Source organism: Ursus arctos, unplaced genomic scaffold (assembly GCF_023065955.2).
Source record: "Ursus arctos isolate Adak ecotype North America unplaced genomic scaffold, UrsArc2.0 scaffold_3, whole genome shotgun sequence".
Classification (NCBI taxonomy): Eukaryota; Metazoa; Chordata; class Mammalia; order Carnivora; family Ursidae; genus Ursus; species Ursus arctos.
In genome coordinates, this window is record NW_026622985.1 from 59,430,486 (window position 1) to 59,450,175 (window position 19,690).

The following is a 19,690-nucleotide window of genomic DNA, read 5'->3' on the forward strand; positions in this document are numbered from 1 at the left end:
TGCCAATTTTGAACATCAGAAAGCAGAAGATCAAGGTCATAATTACAGCTTTTCAAAGAATAGTATATACAAGTGTTTGATCAAGCAGGATTCAGAGTTGGTTATTACTATTATCTTCATGATAATATTATTATAGAAATATATTATTATGAATAAATATTATGAATATAACACAAAAATATTATAACAAATATTTATACAAGCTTACTATGTACCACGTTCCGTTCAAAGTGTTTGATGTACATTAGCTCATTTAATCTTTCAACACCCCAAGAGACAGGTAAAATAATTGTGTCCATTTAACAGATGAGCACATTGAGATAGTGAAAGGGTAAGTAACTTGTCCGAGATCACACAGCTAATAAACTGTGAAGCCAAAATTCAAACCAAGGAAGTCAAATTCCAGAATCCATGCTCTTAACCTCTGTACATACCACCTCTCAAATCCAGAAAGCATTTATTAAGCAGAACCCATGCTAGATGCTCCCATAACTACTATGTATTATCACATTTATGGTTCATAATAAACAAATCTAGGAACATGAATTGAAGTCATGAAGGCTTCCTATACCATCAGAATGGACCTAACCCTGCTCACAAACACACACTTGGAAATCTCCACCTGTTCACCCCATTTCCCACTAGGATTTGATATCATAAAGATGGAATGGCTGGAAGGCCCAGGCAGCTACACAGTCACTTGCCTTTGGTCCCTTCCTTTAGTCTAGCTCAATGGTTATCAAACTCACTGCGAATCAGAATTACCACACAAAATTATATACATGCAATCTAGGCTACTTACTCCAAGAATAATTTTAACTCTTTACTAGTCTTACATCAAATTTATCACTGCTTTGCTCTGAACACTGCAAAGCATCTTTCACCAGAAATCCCAGGGCACCTCATTTAGCCATTCCCCCGCACCTTCCCACTCTGGGAAAGTTATGGTGGCCCTTAGGACTCAAGGCCCACCTCCTTCCCGAGTGGCAGGAACCACAGAGATTTTCTTACTCAACCAGTTCATTTACAGGTGGAGAAACTGACGCCCATGTTAAGTGACTCGCCCAGGATTAAAGAGCAAGTTGGTAAGAAACTAACCCCAACTCTCAATTCTGAGTCCAGAATTGGGCATTTTCCCCCATGGTTCTCCCTGCTCTTCCACAGTTTCTAGTTCATGCTATATTCGGCAAATGTTTACTAACTTCCGATAATAATAGTGCTATAGACTGTTTGTGTTCCCCCAAAATTCATATGTTGAACACTAATCCCCAATGTGATGGTATTAGAAGGTGGGACCTTTGGGAGGTAATTAGGTCATGAGCATGGAGCCTTCATAAATCGGATTAACACCCTTATAAAAGAGACCCCAGAGAGGTCCCTTGACCTTTCTGTCATGTGAGGACACAGTAAGAAAACGGCCGTCTATGAACCAGGAAGCAGACCCCCACCAGACACCAAATATGCTGCTGCCTTCCCAGCCTCCAGAACTGTGAGAAATCAATTCCTGTTGTTAAGCCACTGGGTCTGTGGTATTGTTATAGCAACCCAAATGGACTAAGACGATGCCTAGGAGCTCTACGTGCATTTTATCTCATTTAATGTCCCAACCCAGCATGGTAGATACTATTTATTGCATCCACTTACAGCTTAGGACACTGAACTTCAGCCGTGTGATGCCATCTCTCTAAGATCACAACAAAAGGAAGATGGGGTTCAGAACATGAACCCCAGGTGTCTAACTCCAGAGCTTGTCATATTCTGAACTCATTTAATAAGGCCAATTTAACCATCCTGCTCCCCTTTTCCTTCTATGTCCCAGGACAGATCCCCAGGCCTGGCTCAGAAGGTCATTCCTACAATGCTGGAACTACTCCAATTTCCCCATGGCCCCAGGTGGATTCTGCCAGGTCCGTGGAGGCTGGATAGACATTCCAGGTACACTGTGTGGCCCAGGGAGGGACATCAGTCCATGCGATGGCAGAGGAGTGCCCAGTGCACACTTTGCTCTTGTTCCTGTGTTGGGGACCAGCACTGTTTTACAGGGCTTCCTAGTGGCCACTCCCGCGCCACCACAGGCTGACCCACCAGTGAGCCTGCCACAGTGCACCCACAAACCCTCAGGATCATACCACTGACCTTCATCCACTCCCAGCCAGAGCCAGCTTTAGTCACAGCATGATTTCAGGTGAAGGGAAGGGACACTGAGCAGACACACAGTGTGCTTGCCAGGCACTGTGCATGGCACCTCACTCCCCAGGCTGCAGTTTACCCACAAGGAAGGTGGTGCTACCCCATTTGTTCTAAGAAGGAAACTGAGGCTCAGAGAAGCCAACTGATTTGCCTGGTCAACACAATAAGTCTTTGTGTGACTCCAAAGCCCAGGGTTTCTCACTACAAATGCAACCTCTCCACTGACACACACCCCTAAAACTGTGTACTCCGGTTGCTGGCCGACAATCAGAACCCCATCATGAGAGCCTCATTCCTCAAGCTACAGATACAGCTGCCCTTTGTTGAAGTATAAATGCTGTGAAGACGGGTGCACAAGTTTTAACCAGTATGAAGTCTTCCTTAATAACAAGAAGCATTTTAATGGCATTTTAGAGTTAGAGCAATTTTTTCTGGCATAACTTCACCTGATCCTCACTACAGCTCCATAACTAAGACTCACACTCCCCATTTCACAGATGAGAAAGTGGAGGCTCAGAGAGTGATTTGCCCTAGAGGCACAGTGGGGTCGGGGAGATGGGGGCCAGAGCGGAGATGGCAAGGCCCAGGTTGCACGATCCCTCATTCCACATACCCCTTCACCTCTCTCCGCTCCAGTCTTCTCAGAGATGGGAAGAGGAGGGAATTAAGCCCATGGGTACTGGGGGGTGGCTGTAGAATATTCTGCCTTGGATCCTTATTCAGTTCTTTGCTCCCTACCATCGCCCCCAACCAAGCAGGCAATACCCAAAAGTCTTGCCTCCACCCAGACAGACAAGCAGGCAGATGGAAAGCAGACAGGACACTCAGCCAAGAAAGCACTGAGACCACACTGGACTGAGAAAATCCTGAGCTGCATGCATAAAGGGAGGCCAGGGACCTTTATGCCTGGGCTGGAGAGTGGGCCCCACCCCATGGCATCCAGTCAGGTCACCCTGGCCTCGTTTGCCACAGAGCACTGCCCACCCCAGAAGCCCTGTGACAGGAGCATCCACCAGCAGACCTCTTCCACTTAGCATGGGTTCCCAGCTCCCGCAATCCAAGGGCGAAACAGGAACCCTCACTTCCAGCCCCCTGGGCCTCTGCTGTCTAGGGGCCCCTTATGTTTCCTCCTCTGAGACAACCCCACAGAGAGAAACACAGGGGGAAGGGAGCCAGTGGCAGTTGTTATAGGAAACACGTCTCTCTGTTAGCAACACTGCTTCAGTACAGGCCTAGAATTTTCCACACCACCAGGTTCATTTTTGAAGGAAGCAGCTTCTTTGCCATATACCCCACAAACTTCACATCCTCCCAGCCCATGGCTTCAACCATTTCCTTCCAACGCCCTAGAAGTCATCACTATGGGGAGAAGGGAAGCGAGGGCCCTCCTGGAGTCCCATTTTCTCATCTGTAGAATGAGTGGTAAGGAGTACCAAAAGAGATTAAGGGAGGCCCACTCAGGTGGTTTAAAAAAAAAAAAAAAGTGCTTTTGTTTTTTGTAGACATACTTCACTTTGTGGGGAAGACTGTGTGTTTATATTTCAGGCAGCCTCATGGAAAAAGAAAAATCTGTGCATGCACTTAATAAAAACCCAAATAGATATCCAAGCCCCAGAAGATCAGGGAAGTTCTGGAAAACAAGAATACGAAACTTTCCCCACACCCATTTGTTCCATACTCAAATGCTAGTTCACAAGTACTTCACCAGAGTCAAATTACATTTGAACTTCAACATATGGCCTTAAATTAATACTAATCATTACAATCACTTGCTACAATCAAAAATTCAATGGTTTCCTAGGGATGGAACTCTCAAATCACGAATGCTGGATGACAGTCAGCCCCTTCTGGTATGCCACCCGTTCAACTTCATAGTCTTATTTCCAAGACCTCTTGACCACATACCTGATTTCATGACCTGAGAAAATTAAATAGAGAGGACACAAGAACATTTGAATTGGGACATGGGGAATGATGAGGCTGAAAAGGCAACCCTGGTGTGAAGCAGATTAGCAAGCCCTGTTTCTTCAACCTGATATTCCTCCCAGGAGCCGCCCAGCGCCACCTGTGACAATGCTCTGACCCTTGCTGGTTTTGCCCCAGCCTGTGCTGGCCCAGCAGACATGGCAAACTCCCTGGTCTCTCTTCATCAGGATGACAGGCTGGCTCCAAGGCTTAGGCAGAAATAAAGGCCACTGTGGGGGGCAGCATGGTGTGAGGCAGACCCTGGGCTGAGGGGTCACAGCAGATATGGTTGGAACCAATTCCGCTACTTCCTAGCTTGTGACTTCCAGCAAATTAGTCCCTCTCAGAGTCTTAGGGGTTTCTTTGCCTAAAATGGGGTCATAACAGATTACTTTCAGAGTTGTGAGAGGTGATCAAATAAGCTGAGTAAAGCGCCTAGCTCAGAGCCTGGTCCAAACCCCACAGCTACACATGACATGTGGCAGCACCTGTTCTCACTGCAGCCTTGACCATCAATGTCCCAGAGGGCCCAAAGCCAGGGCACAGGCCTGTTTAGAAACCTCAGGTTTCCATGTCAAAGGGAATCCTCACAGTTTTTCTCCATGGGGGTATTACTGGTGTTTAGGGAAATTCCTCATTGTGCAGGACTGTACCTCATTTTGCAGAACATTTAACTCCTCTGGGCTCTATTCACTGTCTATAGAGCCTGTCCACAGCCCCCCACCTTGCAATTACCAAAAGTGGACCAGATATGTCCAAACAACCCCTAGGGTGTATCACCCCCGTGGAGAAGCATAGCTGAAGACTTCTCCCTGCCAGTCTAAACCAGAATTAGATGCCTCCCCTTAGCCCAGAAAAGTCCACTCAAAAGAGAGTTTTGTCAGAAGTCCTCCAAACTTTATTCTTGACCTTGTCCCAGGGTGGGTTACATTTCCCCTCCTACAGAACTCCCAAGAACTCCATTATCCTTATCAGCTTCCCCTAGTAAGAATCTTTTGAGTTGCCAGTACCATAACATGAATTCTTTTAGTAAATAAAGTCCTTTGACCTAGAAATTTTGCATTTATTAATTCAGACTAGAACAGGAAGTGGTTCCTAATAACAACGTCAGACACTTGAGAAAAGGAGCAATCTGGGAGCCACCAGGACCTCACCAGAATTCTTCTCTCCCATAGTAACGGAGGGACTGTCTACTTACTCCACCCTGCGGAAATCATGTGACTAGTTGGTGCAGCAGCCAAGGGCAGCTCACCCCAAAATGTGCTACTTTTGCATGCAGATTATTTTGAGCTGAAAACAATCAAGGCCCAAAAGACTTGGAAAGAAACTTTGACCTCCCCCCTAACCACCTAAAAGAATTTAGAGGACCTGCTCCAGGAAGAGAGCCATAGATAACTACTGTATAATATGAACTTGGGATGGTAGACAGGGAGGAACTTAGCAAAGTCTGTTTGTTAAAATTCCTCTCTGTGCCCCATTGTTTCTGAATGGCCCAGCAAACATTTGTTTAGCAAACATTTACTCTTTCCCATCTTCTTGTGAATTGCTTCCCTTCCCTTTGAAGTTTCAGACCCCTACCTCCTTCTCCTCAGTTCAGGATGACATTGAATCTCATGTCTGTGTGGATTCCCAGTATGTACGTAATTAAATTTGATTTTCTTCTGTTCATCTGTCTCATGTCAGTTTGATTCTTAGTTCAACTAGAAGAATTTTAAACGGTAGAAAAAAATTTTTTTCTCCCTAACACTGGCTACCATGGCTGTGGGTTACAAGATATCTGTATGTTTCAAAGCAAGTCTTAACTGCCACATGCTGATGTTGCAGGAATATGAGAAGAAATACCCGGAAGAAATATTTGTAATATACCTGGAAGAAAGATTTGTAATATACATGACACAACACTTGTAAATTATGTACACACACACACATATGTATATGTATATGTATATAGACAGAGAGAGGGAGGGGGAGAGAGAGGTGCCCTTGAATAGTGAAGGTTAGGGGCTTCAATGGACCACACAGTTGAAAATCCACATATAACTTAGATTCCCTAAAAATTTAACTACTAATAACCTACTGTTGACTGGAAGCTTTATTCATAGATCAAACAGTTGATTAACATACATTTTGTATGTTATATGTACAACATAATATATTCTTACAATAAAGTAAGCTAGAGAAAAGAAAATGTTATTACGGGGCGCCTGGGTGGCTCAGTCATTAAGCGTCTGCCCTCGGCTCAGGTCATGATCCCAGGATCATGATCCCAGGGTCGTGGAATTGAGCCCCTCATCAGGCTCCCTGCTCCACAGGGAGCCTGCTTCTCCCTCTCTCACTCTCCCTGCTTTGTTCCCTCTCTCACTGTCTCTGTCTCTCTCTCTCTCTCAAATAAATAAATAAAATCTTTGGGGAAAAAAAAGAAAAATCATAAGGAAGAGAAAATATATTTTACAGTACTATACTGTATTTACTAGAAAAAATTCATGTATAGGTGGTCCATGCAGTTCAAACTTATGTTGTTCAAGGGTCACCCGGATATGCATATATATATATATATACACACACAAACACACACAGAGACATATATGTACGTATGCATTGGGGCACCTGGGTGTATCAGTCAGTTAAGTGTCTGACTCTTGATCTCAGATAGGTCTTGATCTCAGAGTCATGAGCTCAAGTTCCACATCAGGCTCCATGCTGGGCATGGAGCCAACTTAAAAGAAAAAAATTACATGTGCATGTATAATGTATATTATTGATGTAACATTAATTATATACTTATGTGATTGATATATAGTAATTGTATGTTATATAATTAATATACAGTATTATACTTATGTATTATATATAATTAATATATTAGTTATATGTATAATTAACATGTATTATACACTATACATTAAGAGTACCTGCAAATTAAATGATAAAATCACCCAGAGGAAAAACATTTAGGCAAAGGAAATAAAAATACAATTTTACAAAAGAAGTGAAATAACATATGGAATTGAGAAAGTTCTGTCCACCTCTCAAACCAAGAACTTTTTTTGAAATTATAGTATCTGGTATTCATGAGAGTCTATGAGCAGCTTGATAAACTGCTGGTGGGAGTGTAAGTGGGTACTTTCAGAGGTTAGTTGAGCAATAAATGTGTTTTAAAATCCCTAAAAATATACATAGTTTTGGACCAAGCAATTATACTTCTAGAAATGTGTCCTCAAAAGTATTTATGGATGTTCTCAAAAATTTAGTCTTTTTTCATTATTGTGACAAAAAATCAAAAGACACTAAATAACCAACAATAGGAGACTGATTAAATAAATGCTTTACATAAAGCATGAAACAAAGCTAATAAGATGTTAAACAGATTACCAAATATTATTATTGTGCTTTGTTTTAAAAAGCACATATACCAAAAAGTACTGGGAGTACATAAAGATATATTAATAATATGTATCATTGTGTGATAAAATTGCAAGTGATCTTCTTCTTCCTTTTTGATTATCTGTGTTTTCTCAAGAGTCTATATTGGCCTAAAATTTCTAAACTGTCTCTTAAGGCACTTATGAGTTTCTACGTAGTAAAAAATCATATATGGACAGATCACATCACCTCAAGAGTACAAATTCCTTGAATACCGGGTCTAAGTCCGAGTTTATCTTCATCAACTACCCCCCAGATATTGCTTAGAGACTTCAATAATGACAACTGCCATTTATTGAATGTGCACCATGAGGCAGGCATTGTGCTAAATTGTATCTTTTAATGTAGTAAAATTCAGTAAGCATTTTTTGAAGGAAGGAAGGAAGAAGGACAGATGGAAAGGAATAACTGAATAAATGTCCAGAGATCTGAAATAAGCCGGCAGCTCTTTCCCAGGAAGTGACCACCTCACTTTTGAGGTCCCTTATAACTTGCAGACCATACCAATGTGCCAAATCATTTCTCCTAGTGAGGACAGGAGCAAAAGGACAGAAGGGGTTAGGTGGGAGACGACCACACTATAAACCTGGGTTTTAGAAGCCACACTTTTTAGAAGATCTCACAGGGAACTACCAGGTAAAGCTTTAAAAATCACTTTTAGAAGTTTTCTTACCAGATTCAATGAAACTAATATTAACATGACAATGGCCTTTTAATGAATCATTTTTGACCTTGGCAACATTAAATTCATTTCCACAAAAACTCCCAAGCACCCACCATCACCATTAGAGGGTGAAAGATAAATTAGACACAGTTTCATAGGCGCCTAAATAAGAAATTCAGGGCATGGTGTGAGCTCTCACAAAGGACGATGAAACTAAGGGAGTGCAGAGGGAGAATTTCTTTCTGATAGGGAAGGACGACACAGGACATGGCAAGTGAGAGGCAGGATAGACAAGATTTCTCAAAACAGAGTTAGGGAAATGACATTCCTGGCTGAGAAAACAGCCAGAGCAAAGGCTCTGAGGGCTGGGATATCAGCAGGGGCACGCAATGATCAGTGTGGGGAAGATACAGGTTTGAAGTGACAGCTGAGACAGGAAAGGCTAGCTCCAGCCAGAATAGGGAGGCTTGGGAAGCAGGCTAAGGAGTTCAGACTTAATTCTGGAAGCAACGCGTTCAGTCCGTGCCCCAGAAATCTTGGGCCACTTCATTAAAAGGAACAAAGTGTTCCAAAGATGAGCTCCTCTCCATTGGTCCCTTCTTGCCCCTGGCAATTTCCTGCCGCAACGGCAAGCAGGTGCAGCCCACCAAAAAGCAAATTAACACACCCCTCATTTTCAAAGGTTTGGGGGTTAAGTTCAGATTTAAAGCCATAATGACCTGAGCATACGCAGAAGGAGAAATGCTGGAGCAGCTCCTTGGCACCTGGCTTTGCCGTTTTTCTCCAAGCTCTGACATTCCAGAAAGGAAGGCTCCCTGGTTTTGCCCACCTCCTGGTAAGATGAGGACGCAATCTCTGGCCAGTTGTTTCAAAACAGTGCACAACATGGGACCAGTAGTGAAAGTATCAAGAACTGTTCTCTTGAAATTCAGCTTCCAGAGGGTCAGCCCTGTAGTCCTGCTACCTCTAATAGCCTCTCTGGTACCCCTCTTGGTAACAGGTTTGAGAAGGGAAGAAAATAGAGAGCCACAGGGAGTCCAGAGGACAGGGGACCGCTTTTTCTCAAATATATCAGGAACATGTACATCCCTCCCTCCCTACCTGCATTCCCTACCGGTCTGATGGGCCCTCTCTCTCTCTCTTCCCCCTCTTCCTCTCCCTCTCCCTACCTTCCTACATCCCGACTTCCCTCACCTGCCTTTCTCTGTGTCCCTTTCTCTTTGTTTCAACTTTTGTAAAAACTGTCCTTCAATCTGTCTCTCTGTGTGTCTCTCTGTCTCTGCATCTGTTTCTGTCACTATCCCCACCTCTCTGTCATTCTATTAGTCTCTGTCTCTGTGTTTCTGACCTGATATCTAGGTGTTTCCATAATGTCTGTGTGTCTCTGTCTTAGTTTCTATCACGTCCACGTCTTTCTGTCGCTTTCTGACTTCCCTCTCTCAGTATTTCTAGCTCCATCTCTCCATCCCTCTGCCTCCACCCCTATCTATATCCCTCCTCTCCTTTGCGTTGCTAAAATCGCAGCAAGGAAATCGAGCGGTTCAGAAAGAGGTAACCCTGAAAATCAGCTCCAGCGGGCTGCCGGGTCAGAGCGGCGGGAGGGGGCTGGCGACCCCAGGCTCGGCGACCGGCTACTCACTCGGCTTCCTGGCCCTGTCACCGCTCCCCGGGGCTCCCCTAGCTAGCGCCCCGCGGCCCAGTCCGACCCCTGACCGCCTCCCGCCCCCACTAAGAAAGGACCCTAGCCGCCACCGGAAAGGGTGTCTGCCCGAGCCAGGAGTCGGACGCAGGGTAGAAAGTTCTCACCGATGGTGAAGCTGTAGCCATCGATGCTGAAAGTAGCGCTCCGGCATTTTTTGAAGCCCTCTTTCCTGTTGCTGGCGTCCGTCATGGCTCGGCCGGCGGCGTCCCGGGGTTCCCCGCGGCGGAGCGCGCAGCCCCGCGCCCGCGCCCCGCGCTCGGCGGTGTCCCCTCCCCCAGCCGCGCGGCGCGCTGTCCCCGCAGCCCCGCCGCCCGCCCACTGTGAGCCCGACGAGCCGGCTGCGGGCTCTGCGGCCGCAAGTCCGCGGAGGCGCTAGGCTCGCGGCGCCGTCCGCGCGCGGCGCCAATGCCCCATCCCCGGTGCCGAGTTCCAGATAGGGCGCAAGGAGCGCTAGGAAAGGGAGGCGACGCGCGCCCGAGCGTGTGGACGGGGGCTGAGCGGGTGCCGAAATCCCTGTCTTTTCCGCCCTATTCTCTGCGAGCACCTAAGCCAGCGCGCACGCCTGATCTCTCTCTCAACTTCGCCTTCTCCTCTCTGGGGGCTGGTGGGGTTCGGGGACTCAAGGGAATGGCTAAGATTCGGCGTCGTGCTTCTTCTAGATGTTTTCTCTGGCAGGCAGGAGAGCTCCCAAAAAGCACATCAACAGATGGAAAAACAAACATCTAAGCCGGTCAGATGCTGCCAAAGTTTACTCCAAACAAAGAAGTCAGGAAAATCGCCACGCCCACTTCCTCCCAGCAGCTGTCCCCTCAACTAGCCTGGAGCCCCGATAAGGTTACTGCTCAACAGTCCCTCACCAGAGGTAATTATCAAAGCAACCCATATTTGTGGCCACGTGCTTTCACACAAAGGCGCGAAGGTGTGCTATTTACAGCCGTGTCCTAGACCATTCCTAATGGCTCGTCCCAGCTCTCTCCAATATGGTTTTGCCAAATATTAGACTCCTGGAATTTGTGAAGGTAAGAGATTTTACCAATCCTACAGCTAACCCTCTTGTTACAGATGAGGAAACTGAGGCCCAGAGAGGCTTGAATAAGGTCCTACAGATAGAAAGTGGAGGCATTTAGACATAGTAGTTTCACTTTGTGACACCAATCACTGGTCCTTCCAGTACCTGAAATGACTGGTAGGCGAGGTATATACAGGGATAATCATTCCCTCGGACCAGCTAGCAGTTACTGAGGATTTACAGTTGCATTGTTCTACGTCAGAGACCAGGGAGCTCATGTGACTAGACCAGAGTGGAGTCCCTTGGTGGAGTCCACCCAGCGTCACATGTAGAATGACAGTGCTATGCTCAGGCTATGGGGGACTAAAATTAATTTAACTTCATTTGCTATGATGGAATTTAATTAATTAATTAATAAACACTTGTCAATCAGAGAGTCAATCTATATTAGAGAGTCAATCAGGTATATTCCTAATTGGTTCCAGTTGAGTTTAGCGAGCAGTGGGTCCACATGTCTTCAGAACCTAATTAAAATTAGAAACCCTCTCCAAAAAAAGGCACATATACACACATGTGCAGTATTCTACACACAATTTCAGGGGACCCATAAAACACTCAAGCCGCCAGGTTAATGAATGTCTCAGGGAATTGAATCTCTTTCAATTCACCATATATTTTCAGAGACATTTCTGTTTCTTTTTTTGTCAGATGTCTTTGGAACTTCAGTTATAAATTGTCTCAAGAAAGACCTAGACCCACATTCACATTGATGGTATGCTTAGATCAACAGCAAGATTAATTGATCCACAAGGCAATAGTTGACAAGGACCTCACATCACACATAATGGCACATCTCAGCTTGGAAGCCAGGGGATGCTTCAAACCCTGAGGTACTCCTTGAGACTGGAACTGGTTACAATCATCAAAAGGGCTGTATAGACAGACAGACAAACCTGGATCTGAAATCTGGTTCCACTACTTACCAGCTATGTGACCGTGAGAAAGATGTTTTCCTCATCTTACAATGAGGGCTAAGTGAGAGGATGAAACCCAGGCATACAGTGGGCATTCAGTTCCTGCAATTGCCAGGTGGCTCCCGAGTTTCATTATGTAGGCATTGGAAATTCTTCTCCATGACAACAATGTATTTTTGTTATTGTATCACCATTACCTTTATAAATAAAGAAAATTTTACATATAATATTTCTATGTATATTACCTAAAATATTATATTTTTTAAATTTGGTAATGAATAGGAGTTTCCAATAGTTCCCATTTCCCTGTATTTCTCCCACTTTCCCAAACCTTCAGCAGAAGCACCTGCCTTCTTTTGTGTCACTATAAATCCTGGAGTGAGGAGTCTGAAAGCTCTGAGTGATAGTCTCCTATAGTAAATTATCAAGAAAAAAAATATCCTAATGCAATGGAAATTTTTCCTTGAGTGAGCGAAATTAAAACTTGGTATTTAATCACTCTTAGCAGAAAAGCTTTTTGAAATATAATCTATAAAAATAATAACAACGTGATCATTTATCTGTCCCCTAAAGACTGGTAAAAATAACTTGCCTGAACAATTAGAACTGTTTTTAAACTGCTTCTCCCCAGAATCATTACCTCTCTCCCTGGTTTTAGAGATTGCACACCTACAGAACCACTAAATGCATTGCTTCAAGTGCAAAGTCTCGAAGCAGACTTCTCACTGTGGAGCTCTTACACCAAACCAAGTGAAGTTGAATGCTAACATTACATAAGCCAAGAAAGAATGAGCTCGAGACTAAGATCAAAAGAAGCATTGCTTTTGCTTGCTCGCTCAGAAATGCTCAGTCAAGAATGCTTGTGAAGTAAGAAAACTAAACCAAACAGCTAAGGAGGTGTACGGATCCGGCAGTCTCATTAGAGCAGGGGTCAACAAACTAATGCCAGCAGGCCAAATCCAGCCTGTCACGTGTTTTTGTAGTCTTCATGCTAAGAATGGCTTTCACATTTTTAAGTGATCGAAGACAATTCAAAAGAAGGCCATGTCTTCTGATATGTTAAAACTATATGAAATTCAAATTTCAGTGTTAGAACATAGACACACTCCTTTACTTATATATTGTCTATGGCTTGCTTTTAAACCCAAAGGCAAGGGGACGGGGGTGGAGGGATGGGGTAACTGGGTGATGGACACTGGGGAGGGTACGTGTTGTAATGAGCACTGGGTATTATATAAGACTGATGAATCACAGACCTGAACCCCTGAAACAAATAATACATTATATGTTAATTAACTGAATTTAAATTTTTTTCAAAAAAGGCAGAGTTGAGTACTTGTGCCCAAGACTGTATGGCCTGCAAAACCAAAAATATTTACTATCTGACCCTTTACAGAAAATGTTTGCTCTTAGATTACAGTAAATATCTTACACCTGTCTGGACTTGGATAACTTCTAGTTTTATTACATTTATTTTAAAATAAGTTGGGGAGGGAGGCACCTGGATGGCTCAGTCAGTTAAGCATCTAACTTCTGCTCAGGTCATGATCTCAGGGTCCTGGGATCAAGCCCCACATAGGGCTCCCTGCTCAGTGGGGAGTGTGCTTGTCTCTCAATCTAAGGTTAAGCACCCGACTCCTGGTTATGGCTCAGGTCATGATCTCATGCCCCTCCCCCTGCTTGTGCACACTCTCTCTCTCAAATAAAATAAAATAAAAATCTAAAATAAAATAAAATAAGATTGGAAAGGAAGTATCTTTTTTTAACTACTAGGGTGGATTCTAACAAGGAATATACAGCAACAAATGTTTGATAAAGGAAGGAAGGAAAAAATATACATATTCATAGTTTGATCCAGTCATTAGCCAATATTAATTAGATGAAGATTAATCTCCCCCAAGAGGTAATGCATGACCCTACTTCATCCTAAGAACTCAGTACCTAAATCAGCTCATGGCTCACGGATGAAATAATGTCCTTCAAAATATAACAACTACATATGAAAAAAAAAAAAAAAACTGGCAGGATACTCCTCTGACTGGGGTACTACTGTCATGTCCTTTGATACTCCCTGTGAAGGGGCTGATACCTGTTTCTATATGAGAAAGAGTGCCAATGGCATGTATTTATTGCTCACTGGTCTCTAAACTTCTAGACAAGGCACTATATGTAGCATATGTCATCAAAAAGTTAGCTTTCTAAGAAAATAACTTTTTATTTGTCATACCAAAGAAGAGGCAGCTCTTCAACATTTCATTAATACATTTCAACCATTCTCAGGTAGGAAGCTGTCTACCATTTGGAATTCTACCAACAGCCAATGGTCTAAGAATTGTAAACCCAAGTTGCTCCAGTAAGGGCATTGTTTGTATCCCTCATGAAAACCCACTGAGCTGTCTGACAACCACTCCAAATTCTGGGAAAGTCCCCCTCGCATTCACGTGTTCACAGAAATGGCTTCAGGCAATGAGGTTTCTGAACTGCTGCCCTGCTCCACTAGCTGTAACTGGTAAGATCTAGATGGAGCTAATGAGTATCTTTGCCGAGAACAGAAATTATGCAAGGTGAAAAGAAAGTCCCAGGACATTCCAGGGATGCTTGGGTGGCTCAATCTAAGGTTAAGCACCCGACTCTTGGTTATGGCTCAGGTCATGATCTCAGGGTTATGGGACTGACACCAGGCTCTGTGCTCAGCATGGAGTCTGCTTATCCCTCTCTCTCCCCCAGCTCTGCCCCTGCCCGCCCCCACGCACACAAGAACTCTCTCTCAAATAAATTGATAAAATGTGAAAGAAAAGGAAAGAGAAAGAAAGAAAGAAAGAAAGAAAGAAAGAAAGAAAGAAAGAAAGAAAGAAAGAAAGGGGGGCGCCTGGGTAGCGCAGTCGTTAAAGCGTCTGCCTTCGGCTCAGGGCGTGATCCTGGCGTACCGGGATCGAGTCCCACATCAGGCTCCTCCGCTACGAGCCTGCTTCTTCCTCTCCCACTCCCTCTGCTGTGTTCCCTCTCTCGCTGGCTGTCTCTCTGTCACATAAATAAATAAAATCTTTAAAAAAAAAAAAGAAAGAAAGAAAGAAAGGAAGGAAGGGAAAGGAAAGGAAAGGAAAGGAAAGGAAAGGAAAGGAAGAAAGAAAGAAAAAGCTAGTTAGTTCCAGGACACTCCAGACCCATTCCAGCCAGTATCTGAAAATCAGCTCCTCCTAAGTTCCATAAGATGCCCTAACACCGTATACTTTATTTCCTTTTTGTGAATGACCCAGCATAAGGGAGTTTCTTTTGCTTGTAACCAGGAGTGCTCACTAGTCCACCAAACACTCCCTTCAAGGCGGAACACAGAGGAAGAAGAAATGAACAGAGAAAGGGAGGAATCAAACTAACATTATTGAATGCCAACTATGTGTTAGGCATTATGCTAACCAAGAAACAGCCCCTGCCTTTGAGAACTTCACATTAAGAATAAGTCCCAGGCCGTCTCTGGATCAGAGGATCCGAAAGAGAGAGCAGTTTCAGAAAGTCTGTATCTAGGGAAGCATGTCCTCTTCAGCTGTCACTAACACCCCTCTCAGTTTCATTTTGTATCTACCTTATTGCTTCCCTAGAGCCCATTCTTTATTTCTCATATTAATTAGGTCCAGGGATGGCAGAGACCATCTAAATAAACAGGGAGAATAAAAAGCAAAGTGCCTACACCCTTGAGGGTCCAAGAAAGGTGCCAGAAAGATACCTGGAAGGCCCTGATGGAGATTACAGAATTCTATTTGCACAATGAGGCAATTTTGTTTTGTGATAGGGATGGCCTCCTGTCTATTCTTTTTTCTAAGTTAACATGTTATTAGTGCATTTGTGAAAGTGACTATTTCTCAGTACCTTCCTTCAGTGTCTCAAAAAAATCTTCAGTGTCTCAAAAAATATTAAGTAGCAAATTAGAGTAAATTAAATTTCTTTTTTGCCTTGAGAATTTGGGGAGATCTTTACAATAACCTTTGTAGTCCAGAGATTTTGAGAACAGGAGACATTCTGCAGTAGTGACAAAATGACTGTCTTGAATTTATTTTACATAATCCAGAATACAAGCCTGGAATATTCTTCCCCCTCACACTACCTGGTTTGCCTAGAAACCTCCTCCTCAACCTTCAAGTCTCCACTGATGTCCCAGGTCCTCCAAAAACATCTCCTGCCTGTCTGTCCTGGAGGGAGGTGGCCAGTCCACTCCGAGCCTCCCCTGGGACCCCATTCTGCATCTTCATCCTAGAACCATCACACTGCACTCATACTGCTTTTTTGCACAATGGTCACCCCGTGAGGATATGAGCTGCTGGTAGCAGGGATGGGTCTTCCATCCCAGCCCCAGCACAGTGCCAGGCCCAGAGCAGGCCCTCATTAGATGTAATGAATTAAAGAGTGAACACAGATGTGAAACGCAATGCTGCATGCCAAGAGGTGACCTGACGGGGGTAAGATAAGCATTAGCGGGGATTCCCTCTCTCCGTTCATCCTCCATCTTCCTCTATGATGAGCTTTGGAGCCAGTTCAAAGCACAGCTCCATAATAAGCAGGTTAACGACATTTAAAATTCATAAAATAAAACAAAAAGCTCCTCTACTAGCTAGCTGTGTGACCTTGAACAAGTTGCTTAGCCGCTGGAGTCTGTTTTTTCTTCTGTAAAATGGAGACATAATATGCATCTCATAGGGAATAGGTGAGTTATAATATGATAATTTATGTTAAAGACGTACCCTGAGGGCGCCTGGGTGGCTCAGTCCCTTAAGCCTGCGGCTCTTGATTTTGGCTCAGGCCATGATTTCAGGGTCCTGAGATTGAGCCCCGCATAGGGCTCCACACTCAGCAGGGAGTCAGCTTGAGATTCTCCCTCTCCCTCTGCCCTCCCTTCTGCATTCTTTCTCTCTCTCTAAAATAAATAAATAAATCTTTAAAAAAAAAAAAAAAAAGAAAAAAAAAAAGACTTACCCTGAACCTGACTCATGGTAAACTTTCAGTAAAATTTTTTTAACGTTATTATCATCATCACTAGGATACTAGGTGCCTTTTGTGCTTGTTTTCTACATAGAGTGTTTGAGATAATCCATACTCAGAGGCAAGAGAAACAAGGCTTAGGGCTCACTCACTCCTGGGTCCAAGCCCCAGAGAATCAATTACCCCATGAGCAATGGAACCAGAGGTCCCAGGCCTCTGTCACTCAACTGAGCTGCAGACACTCTGAGGGTTCCTCAGAGCTGGAGTCCAGAGCTTGGACAGGGCATGGCTCAGACAGCACCCTGAGGGGGTCCTCAGTTACTCCCCACCCACCCTCACACACACGCACACACACACACACACACACACACACACACACACACACAGAGACGCTGGCTTCCAGTGGCCTCCCTGACACTTCTGCCATCTGGGCATTAGCACATTTAGTAGATATGTTGTGGCCCCCATCTTCCTGGCCTCCTGGCAGCATTAACTCTGTGGACCATGGCCGCATCTTTAGGATGTCTTTTTGTTCCTGGGCATCTCGGACACAGCTTGCTCCTGGTTTGCCTCCTAGCTTTCTTGCTAATTCCTTTACTGTTATGTAACCAGGAAACCTTCCATCCTGGAAGCTCTTATCTTCTCACACCATTCCTTCTCTGGCCGAGAAATCCTCTTCAGTCTTGATAGCTCTGCAAATGACTCTCCAGTATCTATTTCCGGCCCAGATCACTTTCCTGAGCAACAGGGCATCTCCTTTTTCTTCAGAAGGTCTGACGGGCACCTAACCTCAACTCATCCAAATCTGAACTCTTCATCTTCCTCTTCTGCCCCCAGAGTTCCCTTGGGGCGTTGGAGGAGGGGAATAATGCTTCCATGCCCCTTCCCAGGCTAGGCCCACCCTTAACTGCCTTCCTTCCTGCTATCCCCCTAGTAGGATTTCTTCTCTGATTGATTAGGGTTCCCAAGCTTTCCTGGAGCAAAATTCACTAAGGCAAGGATCTCTGCTGGGAAGAGCCTATATGGCACATGAGGATGAGAAGAAAGTGCCCTTCTCCTGGGGGAAGCAGCCCATGCCAGGCCAAATACAGAGCTCAGTGAGCGCAGCATGGACCGAGCATCGCTCCCACATGGTCCCTTATGGTCAGGCATTTTTGGGTTCCTAGCCGTAACACCTCACTATTAGCCTCCAACAGTCCCATCTCTGTAAAATGGTCCTCCCAACCACTCTATCATCAGATCAGAACCTGTGAGTCATTACTGTCCCTTCTGTGTCTCTCATCCAAACAACGACTAAGTCCTGGCAGAACTACTACCTAAATGTCTGGCATCTATCTGCTCCTCTCCACACTCCCCCTTCCCTCAGTCCATGAATCTGGTTGTGCTTCTTGGCCCAGGCAACCTCAGGGCACATGACGATGCCCTAATACCCATTTTGGCCACCTCTGTTTCCCTATCCACCTTCAGATTCATACACTTTTCCCTGTGGTGAAATGATTACAATAGTCTTAAATTCACACTTATGCCTTCATTTCAGAGAGCCAGCACCTGTCTCCCCGCCACCATCCAATGGCACCAATGGCAGCCATTGACTCTTCTCCCTGGGGAGGCCACTGAGGAAAGGCCCCTGAATCTGAGTCAGAAGCCCAGCCCTGGGTGACGAGACAGGTCTGCCAGACATGTGACCCCTGGCAAGTTGCTTAATTACCCTGAGTCTCACTTTCTTCTCTAAAATGGGCAAAAACAGGCCTCCCTTACAGGGCTTTATAAATGCAAAAGTTACAAGTGAAAATGCCTTCAAAAAGATCTTTCAAAGTAGGGACCCTGTCTTACTCACTTGTTTGGCATCTCACACGATGCCTAGCATGTAAATCCGCATGCGAAGTTGTTGAACGAATGAAATGAATGACTGGTGCGCAGCAGTCACTGCACCAAGTGGACTTCCAACAGTACGAAGTGTTTCCCGAAGAAGAAAAGTCAAATTAGAGCTGGTGACTCCTCTGCCTATAGCACAGCCTTTCAACCTTCCTCATTAGACTAATACTTCGGGCAATTTTAATAAGGTGGCACTAAATTTAAGAAGGTTTCCCGAAATCATAGCAAGTATTTAAGCTCGGATTAAATCTGATGTCCTTTCAACTTGCCCACACCCTTAAAAGCATAATACTTTACTAGGAGTCACTATCATTATGCCCCATGGCCCACAGTGGCCACTGACTCCCTGCTGCTTTGCCTCTTCACCAAGTCAGCCTCATAGACATGAAGCTCCACCATTCCCCAAGACAGCATAAACATGGTTCATGACAGCTAAGGAACGGGGACAAAAGTCAGGTCCCCTGACCAGAACACCCAGACCCAACGGAACTCAAAGGCACCATGGCAAACCCATGGGCTGACCTTCTATATCTCTGCAGGAAAAGCAGTCACAGATATCTTGGGCAATGGTGTGTTTGAGCCATAGTTTCTTCTGGCTGCAACTACCTCTGACCTTTATTTAGTGTGTTATAAGATTAGTCAGTACCTTTGGGTCACCCAAGTATGCTTGGATACCCACTGCTCCGCAAAGGCAAAGCACAGATGCTTCAGTAACACTTAAAACAGTGGTTCTTAACACCAATAGCACACTGAAATCACCTACGGACCTAGTAAATCATACAGACACCAAGACTCACCAAAACAGATTCTGATTCACTGGTCTTGAATGGGAAGTCTAAGCACTGGTATTTTTTTAAAGTCACCACTGTTTTGACCAAAGCTCACTAGATGATTCTAGTGAGAAGCCAGGGATGAGA

At 44.6% G+C, this 19,690-nt stretch overlaps 1 protein-coding gene across 5 annotated transcripts in view; it reads right to left on the bottom strand.

The window, feature by feature from the left end:
* Positions 1-19,690, bottom strand: part of PDE1C (phosphodiesterase 1C) — a 517,847-nt gene that overhangs the window by 485,017 nt on the left and 13,140 nt on the right. For 4 of the 5 annotated variants that reach the window (XM_026508814.2, XM_026508832.4, XM_048212793.1 and 1 more), the window contains exon 1: positions 10,049-10,153. The exons of the other annotated variant lie outside the window; for it this stretch is intronic. In XM_026508814.2, the coding sequence (XP_026364599.1) occupies positions 10,049-10,133 (85 nt within the window). In that variant the 5' untranslated portion in view covers positions 10,134-10,153. Of the gene's footprint in view, positions 1-10,048; positions 10,154-19,690 lie in introns of those variants that run through there. 5 annotated transcript variants of the gene reach the window in all.